The sequence below is a fragment of the Diceros bicornis genome, chromosome 6 (assembly GCF_020826845.1).
Source record: "Diceros bicornis minor isolate mBicDic1 chromosome 6, mDicBic1.mat.cur, whole genome shotgun sequence".
In the NCBI taxonomy this organism is placed as follows: domain Eukaryota; kingdom Metazoa; phylum Chordata; class Mammalia; order Perissodactyla; family Rhinocerotidae; genus Diceros; species Diceros bicornis.
Window position 1 is genome coordinate 67259346 of NC_080745.1, and position 13471 is coordinate 67272816.

The window sequence follows — 13471 nt, forward strand, 5'->3', positions numbered from 1 at the left end:
TCCAGCAGGCAGGCTGGGAATTCCACTATTCAATCTGCAAGGAGAAAAGCCATCCTCCTGTCTTCTTCCTACATACTCTCACTTCTAGGTAATTCTAAATATCCTAGCAACCTCTATCATCTCTTGCAAGGGGAGAGGCACCTGGGGGCAGGAGTGAAGACTGAGATGGGCATCTAGCCCTCAGGCCTCTTAGCATTTCTAAGGCGAACAGGAAAGGCTTCAGTTTCCTGTCACTGGTGATGTGGGCTAACCCATGTGATTATCTTTCTTCCAGGTAAAAAGAGTATCTAAGGCTTAGTATGAGGGCCAGAGCTGGGAGTCGCAGCCTGATAGACTAAAGCATAAGAGGTATCGAGGGGCAGTGGCAAAGAGAGCTGGACTGGGGGTGAAGATACCTGGGTTTGTCTCTCTGCTCTGACATTAACTAGCTATGCGAACATGGGGGCTATCTTTCCACTCTGGGGCTCAGTTTCCTGCTCTGTAAAATGAGGAGACCTGAATTAGGTATCCAAGGTTTCTGCCAACTCTCATTTTCTCTATCTCTGGATGTTGGAATGGGGCACAAGACACAGAAACAGTTTGGATGGGACAGACAAATCCATGAGAAGCCAAACAGCGCAGGCAGACCGGAGGGTGGGGAAGGGGAAGTTGGAATAGATAGCAGGAATCGTCCTAGGATGGAGGGAACCCAGAGCTGCCTCGAAAAGAAGTGATCTCTCAAGGAACATGGTATTGCCCCACCTGACTTTGATAGGAGTGACCTGGGGAATTACGGGGTCGCCCGCTCAGGCTCTCAAAACGGACGCCGCCCCCTTTCCAGCAAATCGTAGCTTTCCTCCCCATAATGCCCAGCAGCCACTGCCAAGCCGCGCACTGCAACCGAACTCTACCTAACTCCACCTCTCCAACCGCCCAGCATATTTTCTCATTTTTGATTGGCTTTCTTAACTGTCACTCAGAGAGTTCTCATATCTGTTGGTTGTCCCCTACCTACCCTTTTCTTTCCCTTGTAATCTCGCCTCTTTAGGCACTGCCCGCCTCCCGAAGCCAATATCCTTTCTTCGATTGGATAACTGGAATGCCACTTTTCACGGTGCAAAGCTATGATTTGCTGTGCGTGCAGGGCTCGCGCAGTTACCAGGCAGCGGGCTAGACTGAGGCTAGTTACCACGTCAGTGAGCTGACAGGGAAGGTAGCCGGCTCCACCGCCCGTTCCGGCCGACTCTTCCCGGCCGACTGTGCGGTGCTTGACTTCGGCCTCAACTTCCAGGAAACGGGCTCCTTCCCTTCTCCCATCTGCCACCAGAGCCGGGAGAGCCGCTCGGAGGCGCCTTCGGGGCCCGGGCTGGACATGAGCTGCGGCTGCCGGTCCTGGGACTAGGCCCCGCCATTTTGGATCCGCTGACAGGTCAGCGAAGTCTCTTAGAGTGCCAGTGTCGTGAAGGCTGCCCTGACATCGCGATAGGGAATAAGGGGAGGAGGGCCCTTAAGTTGGACGAGCCGGGGTGGGTTAAGCACGCAGGGGCAGGAATAAGACGAGGGAGAGGGTGTTGTGGGAGGAAACCGGGAGCGTGCAGGGGGTAAAGGTCAGGCCACTGCCGCAGGAGGGGCGACTTCAGCTCTGACTTCAAATCCCTTACGAGTGCCCGAATCCTTCTTCCTGTGTTCCCAGGCTTAACCTAGCCTGCAGCTCCTCTGTTCCGGAGCTTTCTGCGTCCTAACGAGCCCAGTCCTCAAAATCTGAAAGCAAGCCTAAAGAGCATTGTATCTACTGTTCAGGGTTGATTTTTAGACCTTACACATGAGACTCTGCAGATTCTGTACAGCATCCGCTTTTGTATGACTGCCTCATTAATACAACTGAACTGCTTCATTAATACTGGATGATGAGTTAGTGCAACCTAGACTCAGATAGTGAGGAGAGGTGTGGAAGGATTGAGGCGAGCAGTGTGGGGACCTGGGCTATGAGAAAGCTTTCCTCTTATAGGGCGGTTCATTTACCAGTCTGGGTCTGTATGTAAACACTGGATTTATGTTCTGAGCCTGTTTCTTCCTTTACACAATATTACAGATATTCTCTTTTGGTGTATGTTTTCAGTTGGTATCTTCCCCCTAGGTCTTGTCTTCACTTGGCCTAAGAAGATGAGGTTCAATCACAAGGAAGCCACTTTATTATGACGTATTTGGCCAAGAGCAGAGAGGGATTTGAATACCGGGGAAGTTTGGTACTGTTGGCCTATTATTTTTAGTGGGTAAAAAGAGTGATGAGAGATGTTCAGCCAATTTAGAACTGATGGGGTCAGGACAGCAGAAAGAATGATGGTACATAACCTCAAAGAGTGTAGTTTATGGCACTGTGATGACCTTTGATAAATGGCTGTATTGTAAAGCTATACAAGTCCCCCAAAGGTAAAGAGTGCCTTTAGAAATGAGGACTAGGGGCCGGCCCTGTGGCTTAGCGGTTAAGTGCGTGCGCTCTGCTACTGGCGGCCTGGGTTCAGATCCCGGGCGCCCACCGACGCACCGCTTCTCCGGCCATGCTGAGGCCGTGTCCCATGTACAGCAACTAGAAGGATGTGCAACCATGACATACAACTATCTATTGGGGCTTTGGGGGGGAAAAAAATAAAAGGAGGATTGGCAATAGATGTTGGCTCAGAGCCGGTCTTCCTCAGCAAAAAGAGGAGGATTAGCATGGATGTTAGCTCAGGGCTGATCTTCCTCACAAAAATAAAAAAAGAAATGAGGAATAGGGTAGATAGTGTTTTTAAATGCATAAGATAAAAATTTGTATACCTTTAATTCAGGTACACAAGGCACTCCTCTGGGCCCTGTGGCGGTTACAAAAGGAAAGGTCTGTTTTGAGATTGCTCAGTTTATGCACTCCTTAAGAGCAGTAGCATGTATGTGCACTGGCCTCATTAGAGCATATAGTAGGGATAAAGCAGCATCAACCTAATGCCTTTCAGCATGTAGTGGACACTCAGTAAATGTTATCTGTGCCTAGGATTAGCTTTAGTATGTGATTCTGACTTGTGGCCTAGTTCTGGCCCTGGCAATGAGGACCTTTGCACGATGAGGTAGTAACAAGGAGGATCAGAACCTCATTGTGTTAGAAGGGAAAACTACCTAGGATCTAGAGTGACTAAACTCAGTTTCTTCCTGTCTAATGCCCTCTGCCCTCCTGAAATTCTGTGTATGTGTGTGTTGGTGAATATAGTATTTATTGTTTGTATTTATTGATTTAAAATAAGTGGGAGAGAAATGGTACAGGAAACTATTTGCATTTTAATTTGCTGATCTAAGTTGCATAATTTCCAAAAAAGTAGTTGGAAGTGGCTAATGAAATGACATAGTCAGCCCAGGAAGTATCCATGTTGGGCCTGCCTTGCTCATCTGGGTGGATAAGCCCTGTTCAGTTGATATGCTTTGCATGATAGGCAATCTAGTCTTTGGATAGATAGTGTGACCAATCCAGCATCTTTTCAGTTGGACCTGGAGGTGACTCAGGCATCAAAGATTTTCCCTTTCTTTACTAAAAAGTCATTTTCTAAATAGGAATAGTTCCTCACCCCCACCTACCACCCCAAATCAGAAAATTTGTTCAAGAATTGTATTTGAGCTTCTTTTGAAAGGTGGCTGTAGACAGACAGTACATTCCACTCTTGACAGTGATGTTCCTTGGCACAGTGGGAACTCAGGTAGACGCATCTCCTCATGAGTAGCTGGGCACCAATCCCAGTTGAACTCGCAGTTCTCAGAGTTCCACTACTATTTCACTTCCCTGTGTTCCAGAAGGCAGGATGATTGCCACTTTTAGATAATAACTGCATTGATAGGGTACTTATATTGGCTAGTTTGGGCAGCTAGAGAGGAAAAAGACACAGCTTTTGCTTTTGAGGAAACCCACTGTATTTATACAGTACTCACTGGAAGGATCACCTTAGCCTCTGTATGCCACTTCTGTTGATTGATCACAGTCTGTCCCTATGGTTCAGTGTGACTAGTTAGAATGATTCTGCTTTTGGGGTAATGGTGAAATTAAGTAGAAGGGAGAAGGAGAGGTTCAGTTTACCCGCAGGCTGGAAGAGTTGTGTAAATGTAATTGGTAGCTGTTTAGCTTTTATTGTTCCTCTTTTTCTATATTTCAGTATGTTCAACAACAGTTGTTTAATTAAATGAAAATATAATAGAGAGTTGTGGTGATTTGCAGCCCCAACTATAGTGGAAGTGATCATGGAAGTAATGATTTGTTGCCATCATATAAACCAGGATTAACAAGCTCAAATTGCCTGAGTATCGTGCAGGTAATGTAAATGAGTGAAGTGAGCCAGGTGGGAATGTATTAGGATGCATTGGGGCTCTAATGTACTGGAATGTGGGCATGGTATGATTAGTCTTTTTTTTTTTTTTTAAAGATTTAATTTATTTATTTATTTTCCCCCAAAGCCCCAGTAGATAGTTGTATGTCATAGCTGCACATCCTTCTAGTTGCTGCATGTGGGACGCGGCCTCAGCATGGCCGGAGAAGCGGTGCCTAGGTGCTCACCCGGGATCCGAACCCGGGCCACCAGCAGCAGAGCGGGCGCACTCAACCGCTAAGCCACGGGGCGGCCCTGATTAGTCTTATTTTTCAGGAGAAACTGGAAATTCAGATCACTGTGTTGTTGTTGTTTACATTTTGACGCTCTTCATCCATTTCTTTCCTCATCTCTGGGAACTACCAATCTGTTCTCTGTATCTATGAGCTTGTTGAGTTGTTTTGTTTTTTTTTTGGATTCCACGTATAAGAGAGATCATATGCTGTTTGTCTTTCTGTGTCTGATTTATTTCACTTAGTATAATATCCTCAAAGTCCATCCAGGGCCGGCCCCGTGGCTTAGTGGTTAAGTGCGTGCGCTCCGCTGCTGGCGGCCCCGGGTTCCGATCCCGGGCGTGCACCAACGCACTGCTTCTCCCGCCATGCTGAGGCCGCGTCCCACATACAGCAGCTAGAAGGATGTGCAGCTATAACATACAACTATCTACTGGGGCTTTGGGGGAAAAATAAATAAATAAATAAAATTAAAAAGAAAAAAGTCCATCCATGTTGTTGCAAATGGCAAGATTTCATTCTTTTTTATTGCTGAATAATATTTCATTGTATACATATACCATGATTTCTTCATCCATTCATCTATTGATGGACACTTAGGTTGTTTCCATATCTTGGCTATTATAAATAATGCTGTAATGAACATGGGGGTGCATATGTCATTTCGAGTTAATGTTTTCATGTTCTTCAGATAAATACCTAAAAGTAGAATTGCTGGATCATATGGTGGTTCTATTCTTAATTTTTTGAGGAACCTCTATACTGTTTTCCATAGTGGCTGCACCAATCTACATTCCTTCCAACAGTGCACAAGGGTTCCCTTTTCTCTACATCCTATCCAACATTTGTTATTTCTTGTCTTTCTGATAATACCCATTCTAACAGGTGTGAGGTGATATGTCATTGTGGTTTTAATTTACATTTCCCTAGTGATTAATGATGTTGAGTATCTTTTCATGTACCTGTTGGCCATCTGTATGTTTTTTTTGGAAAAATGTCTATTCAGATCTTCTGCCCATTTTTTAATTGGATTATTGTAGGTTTTTTTGCTGTTGAGTTGTATGAGTTCTTTATATATGTTGGATATATTAGCCTCTTATCAAATATATGATTTGCAGATATTTTCTTGATACAGTAGGTTGCCTTTTCATTTTGTTGATGGTTTCCTTTGTTGTGCAGAAGCTTGTTAGTGTGATGTAGTCCCACTTATTATTTTTGCTTTCGTTGAGATCATTGTGTTTTAAACTGTTGGCAACTAGTTACATTTTTTTTTTTAAAACCTTTTACAGGTGGAACAAAATATGTCTGTGGACTGGATTTTGCCCCATGACAGTAGATGATGATGCCTAATATACACGATGGGCAGGCCTTATGAGACTTAATCACTGTAGTTCTCTATGTATAATCACACAGACTAACTTTTTATCTTTGTCCTACTCTGCCAGCTGTCACCCTTATACCTTAGGTGCCCTGAGTGGTTAAAAGATGAGTGAGAGAGGGAAGCCTTATTTTGTTTTTCATCTCCAAGCTGGCAGAAAGGACATCTTTGGACACATCTCAGTGGACACACCTTACCTTGCATATAGTTCTTAGGATAGACTCAGAGTCTCTACAGAGGGAGGAGGTGCCACAGCATAGCTGAGGTACACTGGTCACCTGATTATCGGGTTTGGGAGGATTTTCCAGTCGTGCCCTCTCAGGGCACCAACTTTTTTCCTGGTTTGACTTTCTCTTACCTCCACCCTTTGCGTAAATTTCTTGAGTCCAGTAAGTTGTTTATTTTTTCAGTAATTCTTGTCAGTTCTTTCAATAAAGCTCAGAACTGTGCTGTGGTCCTTGGTCAGCTCTGGAAATCTTGTAAGCTTTCCATCTTTAGTGCTTCTGTGTTCCAGAGATTGAGTGAAGATAAACCTTAGAAGGGCCCGTTGAGGGTCATTCAGCTCCCTGGTACCTTCTACCCTCTCAGAAAGCCCATCAGAGTTTTCTTGGTTTGCACAGCTCTGTACTAGACACCAAAGCACCAAGAAAAAGAAAAAAATAAACTGAGTCTTTACCTTTGGAGAATCTAATTTCTAATTGGATAAGGACAACTTTTAAAAGCAATTAGAAAAAATAACTTAAACAGTGGTGTACTAATAACAGCTATTTAGAACCAAAGAAAATAAGACATATATCCTACACATATATGAAGAATTGACATTTACATAAAGAATTATATATTTCACAGAAGAAATGTGAACATGCAAATAGCACATGAGATTTCAGGAAGATAGATGTGAGAACATCTGTGTGTTTTGGCTTGTGGGTAAATATGGGTTCTTTTTGTCTGTAGGGTGGCCTGTATGGAAGGTTTGTAACTTCTGGTAGAGAAACAAATATGGGATGCGCAAAGAAGGTTTGCCTGCATGGCTTAGAGTCCTTGTCTTCTATGAAGTCATTTTTCTTACAAGAGGTGGATGTGAACTGCCCTGCTGTTGAAGGGTCAGTCTTGATGTTAGTTCATTCATTTATTCATTTGTTCATTCAGTATTTATTTATCATTTTTCTTAGTATGTGTCAGACACTGGGGATAAAAAGGTGAATAAATCATAGTCTATACCTGAGATTCTCATAGACTCATGGGAGAGACAGACTAAATGTGTTTTTTGTTTTTTTTTTTGCGAGGAAGATCAGCATTGAGCTAACATCTGATGCCAAGCCTTCTCTTTTTTTGCTGAGGAAAACTGGCCCTGAGCTAACATCCGTGCCCATCTTCCTCTACTTTATATGGGACGCCGCCACAGCATGGCTCTACCAGCAGTGCATCGGTGCACGCCCGGGATCCGAGCTGGTGAACCCTGAGCCGCCGCAGCAGAGCGCAAGCACTTAACTGCTTGCGCCACTGGGCCGGCCCCAGACTAAATGTGTTTAAATAGAGCTACGTACAGTGTTATGGGGTGACAAAAAAGGAGTACTAATACTCTCTGGGGGAGTGGGTTAGCGAGGGAAGACTTCATAGAGTAGGCATTATAATAACAGCTAACATATTTTGGGTTTTACTATCCCTGCTACTGTGGTAGGTGCTGTATAGGCTTTTTATTTAGACCTCAACAAACGGATGAGGAGATATTATCTCCATTTTGCAATGGAGGACTGTAAATTGGGGCTTGGAGATGCTAAGAAACTTGGCTAAGATATATAGGTAGTAACAGTCAGGACTAGAGCTGAGGTCTGTCTTGACTCTGAAGCTTGTTCTTATAATTGCTGTGGTATTCTGACTCTCTCATTGACTTTTGGATAGAATGAAGGTTTACCAGATGGACGCGAGTGGGAACAAATATTCAAAACAGAAAGGGAACAGCACGTGCAAAGGCAAAGAGACAGCAAAGCCCATGACTTTAAAAAGAGAGAAATTTAAAAAATTAGACTATTGGTGGAGAGCATGATGCAATCTATACAGAAACTGATAAATAATAATATACACCTGATATTACACAATGTTATAAACCATTATGACCTCAATAAAATCACTGAAACAAAAAGAAACTAAAAAAAAAAAAAAGGAACTTTTGATAGTCTATTTTATACATACAAAGAATAAAGATACATATATGGGGCATCATTGTCTCCCACCCAGTTTAAAAACAGAATATCACCAAAACTGAGGGCACATATATGCCTTTCCTTGTTAGTCATCTCCCCTTCCTCCTGCCTCTATTCTAAATTTTTTGTGAGTTTCCCTGAGGTATAGTTTTAGCAGTGGAATTGCTGAGATATAGGATATGAAGTTCTTCAACTTTGCAAGGTAATGCCAAACAAATGTCTTTAATTTTAACATTGTTTAATTTACCTTTTTTTTTTAATGGATTGTGCTTTTTGTTTCCTGTTTAGGTGCTTCTTCCCTATGCTGAGATTATAAAAATATTTCATATATTCTAAACGTTTTCAAGTTTTGCTTTTTCACATTTAAGTCTTTACTTCATTTGAAATAGAATTTTTGGTATTTCATGAAGTAAGGATCCAATTTATTATTTCTGTTTTTCTCCTGCTTTTGTTTAGATCTGGAGGGAGTTGCCAGTTGATATAGTGACTCCTTCTCTTTGGATCCTCTTGGGGTGAGTAACTGGGATGCTGCAAAGCGCCAGGGGAATACTATAGACCTAGTTTTAAACAGACAGACAGTGCTTTCAAAGGATATACATTGCTCAGAGTCTCTGGGCCAGTGGCTTATCTGGCTGGGGATGTTAGTTGGTGTGTATTTGGTTATTCCTTCTCATGTTGTTTCTGATACAAGATAAACCTTAAGTTCTTTTCTGCCATACTTATATGAGGTCTCTGCAGGCTTTTGTGACCTTGTGACAAGAGGTTCTAGGCCATTGGCTACCAAGCAGCAAGTAGTTCATCAGAGCTTCCTATTTGAAGATGAATGACAGATTTCCCTAGGTGAGGAGACAAAATGCTCAGAGGCCTAGAGGGAGATTAGGCAACTCTGCATAGTCCTTGAAAATAATTCCTCTTCATTCCCTAGGTGTTTCTTTTTTACTAAGAAAAGAAGCTTAAGACAATGATTTTTTACCTATATCGTTGCTATCTTAGCAATTTGTTAGCTTTTGATGCCTAATGAATTTTGATCAAATTGATTACTTCAAGTGGAATCCCAGTTCAGAATTTATCTCCTCTAAGAAGCCTTCCAAATAGCGTGTAGATCCTGTTAGATCTCAGTCCCATTGGCACTCTTCTTTGCAATTTGTAATATAGTGTTGTTGTTTACTTGTTTCTATGTTGTTTTTGGTATGGGTGTTTTCTCTTATTCTCTTCATTCTTTGAAAGAGAAGTTAAGTATTCTTAATTTTATAGTGTCCCTTTTCAGGCCCCCAAAACATTTTTTACAATGATAGGTATTCAGTATATGTACCGAATAATAACTATATGTTGAAGACCCTCCATGATATGCCCCCTAGTTGCTTTTCTAGCTTGACCTCCTATTATTCCCCTAGCAATATTGTTCCAGCCAGTCTGGAATAATCATGATCCCCTAAATGCATACTGAGTTTTCCCACCTATAAGGCTTTTCTCTTGCCATTCTCTCCTTATATTTTTGACTTTACTGTAAAAAATCCTGTCTTTCAGTTGCCTTTCTATGGCCTTCTGCCAGAAGTAATTTTCTTTGTTTCACTACTATGACACTGTGTCACTCATGTATTGGAGGTATATATGGGTTTGTGTGTATATTTTTATGTGTTTTATCTAATCTAGATTATAAATTCCTTGTGGGTGGATAGGAACAATTCTGTTTGACTGTGCCTAGCATTTTGCTTAGCATGTGCTGAGTTATGTCTAATTGACTGAAGTAAATGTTAATTAACTTTGATTGCTGCTCTTAATCATTTACACATGGAATAATACAACTACTTTTCTAAGAACCTATTCATTTTTTTAAAATTAATTAAATTTAGAAAAAAAGGAATGGATAATATATGTATGTGACCCAAAATTCAAAAGGCGCAAAAGAATATATAGAGAAAAGTAAGTCTTCCTCTCACCCCTGTTTCCCAGTTCCCCATCCCTTTCCCTGGAGGCAACCTCTGTTAGCAGTTTCTTAAAAGTCCTTCCAGAGATCTGGAGCATATCCATCTTGCTCAAATAATTTAAGGAAGGAGGGATACTAGAGATTTTATCTTTTCTCTTCTGATACTTTAAATTGTTTTCAAATTTGTTTATCTTTCTTCTATTTCTTAGTTCTCCTCCTCCTCAGAAGAGAACACTGTTGTATATTCTCATCTTTGAATCATCTCAAGAGAGAACATTGTTGTGTGCACCTAGAGCATTTGGAAAGCAGATAGTCTTCTGAGACTAACCTAGTTGTTTCTTTAAATTGTCATTAAAATAAGTGTTGTCATATGTTGGATTCCCTTGTGGACTGGGGGAGGTGTTATGGGTCTGGACAAAATTTGTACCATGTTTTTTTCCTTTGTCATAGTGGTTTTCATACCTTTCATTTTCTGGGGCCCTGTCTTGTGCAAAATATGCAAATGGAGCTACTTGCAGGGTGCACTTTTTTTCTCTATATCTCTGGCTCAGTGTATTTTTAGACCCCACTAAATTCTATAAATGCCTCAAGGGGAGAAATTATATTCCATCTCTTTCATCATTAATGTTTAATTACTATATTGATAGTATAGTAATACATTTTCCTTGTAAAAAATTAAAACATTATAGATAAGGCTAAAGTATCCTCTGATTTCACAGTACCTTCTCTGGAGTTAACTATGGTTATTAAGTTTGGGGTACATCTGCCCAGACCTTTTATTCTGTGTTTACGTATCTATATATATACCTGTACAAAATATGTTAAGTACACTTAACAACATGGGATGACTCACAAACGTAATGTTTCAAAGGAAAAGGGCAAATTGCAGATGAATACATACAATATGATATTAGTTATATAACATATAAAAATATGCAAAATAATACTATATACTGTTTAAAGATACATATCAATGAAGTAAAAGTATAAAGCAACGTGAAAGTTTAATAAACATCAGGTTTAGAATATTGGGACCTATAGCTGAAAAGAGGAGGATAGGATTGGAGGGGCACACAGAGACTTCAGTTGTACTATTCTTTTTTTTTTTTTTAATTTTTTTTCCCCCTTTTCTCCCCAAAGCCTAGATTGTTGTATGTCATAGTTGCACATCCTTCTAGTTTCTGTATGTGGAACGCCACCTCAGCATGGCCCGACAAGCCGTGCATTGGTGCGCGCCCGGATCCGAACCCGGGCCTCCAGTAGTGGAGCGTGTGCACTTAACCACTAAGCCACGGGGCCGGCCCCCTCAGTTGTACTATTCTTAATCTAGATACTGGCTGTTGTATTACTCTATATCTTACTATATGTTAAATATTGCATAATTTGAAAAACAGTCTAATATTTTGTGTAGGGTAGGTTTATTGGTTGGTTTTTTAATATTTATTTATTTATTTTGTGTGTGTGTGTGTGTGTGTGTGTGCGTGCGAGGAAGATCAGTCCTGAGCTAACATCCATGCCAATCCTCCTCTTTTTGCTGAGGAAGACTGGCCCTGAGCTAACATCCGTGCCAATCCTCCTCTTTTTGCTGAGGAAGACTGGCCCTGAGCTAACATCCGTGCCAATCTTCCTCCACTTTATATGGGACGCCGCCACAGCATGGCCTGACAAGCAGTGCATGGGTGCGCACCCGGGATCTGAACCCGGGCCGCCAGCAGCAGAGCGCACACACTTAACCGCTACACCACGGGGCCAGCCCCTGTTGGTTGGTTTTTACATAAATGGTAACATATAGTATACTACATATTTTTTCATTCCACAATATGTCTGAGAGCTCTTTCCGTATCTTATTTGCTTTGAATCCTTAGCACTCTGAAAGATGCATTATGCATAGTAGGTGCTTAATAAGTAAATATTTCTGGAATTCCTTCTTCCCTTACTCTGATAGCCTTACTGTTTTAACTTTCCTTGAACCTGATCTAAATGTTTATGTAACTGTATGTATGCCCCCCTTTCCTTTTCTGTTTTTTAAAATTTTGTCTTTCTGGGAAGGGTTTCTAAGTAATGGAAAGGGTTAAGTTTGGTTTTACATCCTCCTAGGGTTTTCTCTCTGCCAAGAAGAAATTCTGTTTTTTTCATATTTTTACCTGGGGAGAGAATTAAATATCCTTTCGAAGTGCTGTTTGAGGCAGCAAAGAAAATCCTGTGGTAGTTCAGTTGGGAGCACTTAAAATACTAAAGTAGTTTTTCAGCTTCACTTCAGATATTCATATAGAAATAGCTTTAAAAAGAGTGTACCTTTCAGTCTGCTTATTAGAGATTTCCTGTGATAAGCAAGTGAACTTGACTTTTCAGAACTTTTCAAAGGTTGTATCACTGTGCCGCTGTGCAGTATTTTGGAGCTGACTTGGCAAAATGGATGCAGTCTACAAGTTGACATTTTAACTGTGGTTCCAAACCAAGGCTGTTTTTCTAACAGTCTTCCTTCTTTTCTTTTAACTTGAACCTTCATTATTACTTTATTGAGTGGATAAAAAAGAACAAAAGAAAGTTCTGAAATATTTCTTTTTGTGTATGTGTGTGAGGAAGATCACCCCTGAGCTAACATCCATGCCAATCCTCCTCTTTTTGCTGAGGAAGATTGGTCCTGGGCTAACATCTGTGCCTATCTTCCTCCACTTTATATGGGACGCCGCCACAACATGGCCTGACAAGCGGTGCATCGGTGCACGCCCGGGATCCGAACCTGGGCCACCAGCAGTGGAGCGCAGGCACTTAATCACTACCCCACGGGGCCAGCCCTGAAATATTTCTTTAACAAACTAGCAACACAGATGTATCTGCATATCTGAAGGCTTCATAGGAGAGATTTTGAGGATAATTGACTTGGAAGAATTTGACATGCTTGCTAGAGATTGTTGAGGTGCTTTTGAGAAATTTTCTGGACTGATGCTTTTTGAATTGTCTCTTGAACTTCCGGAGACCTCTAGGAGAGCCAGGTAGTTGGATTCATAATATAAGATGGACTTCATCCCATCTTAGTATTACAGGTGGGAAATCTTGGTACTGAAAATTTACATCATAATTCTAACCTTACCCGGTACTGATTTAAGCATGGCTATGTTCTGGGTAACCAAATATTAACTAGACTTTTCTTGTAACTTTTTTGGTAGATTTGCCAGGATGGTGGATAAGAGTATTTACATCATTCAAGGGGAGATTAACATTGTGGTTGGGGCCATCAAACGAAATGCCCGATGGAGCACCCATACTCCACTGGTAAGTGGGGAATGGCGGATAACTTGGTCACTGAATTGTTGTAGGGGATCTGATGCATGGTTAAAGAGTAATCAATTTCCTAGTAATAATGA

General features: G+C 41.4%; 1 protein-coding gene across 9 annotated transcripts in view; it reads left to right on the forward strand.

The window, feature by feature from the left end:
• The first annotated feature begins 1167 nt into the window (after positions 1-1167).
• The window catches only part of GBF1 (golgi brefeldin A resistant guanine nucleotide exchange factor 1), a 113689-nt gene continuing 101385 nt past the window's right edge, over positions 1168-13471 (forward strand). For 6 of the 9 annotated variants that reach the window (XM_058543856.1, XM_058543847.1, XM_058543852.1 and 3 more), the window contains exons 1-2: positions 1168-1408; positions 13274-13379. In XM_058543856.1, the coding sequence (XP_058399839.1) occupies positions 13284-13379 (96 nt within the window). In that variant the 5' untranslated portion in view covers positions 1168-1408; positions 13274-13283. Of the gene's footprint in view, positions 1409-8632; positions 8689-11697; positions 11885-13273; positions 13380-13471 lie in introns of all 9 variants that reach the window. The other 3 variants (XM_058543849.1, XM_058543850.1, XM_058543848.1) reach the window with 3 other exon arrangements.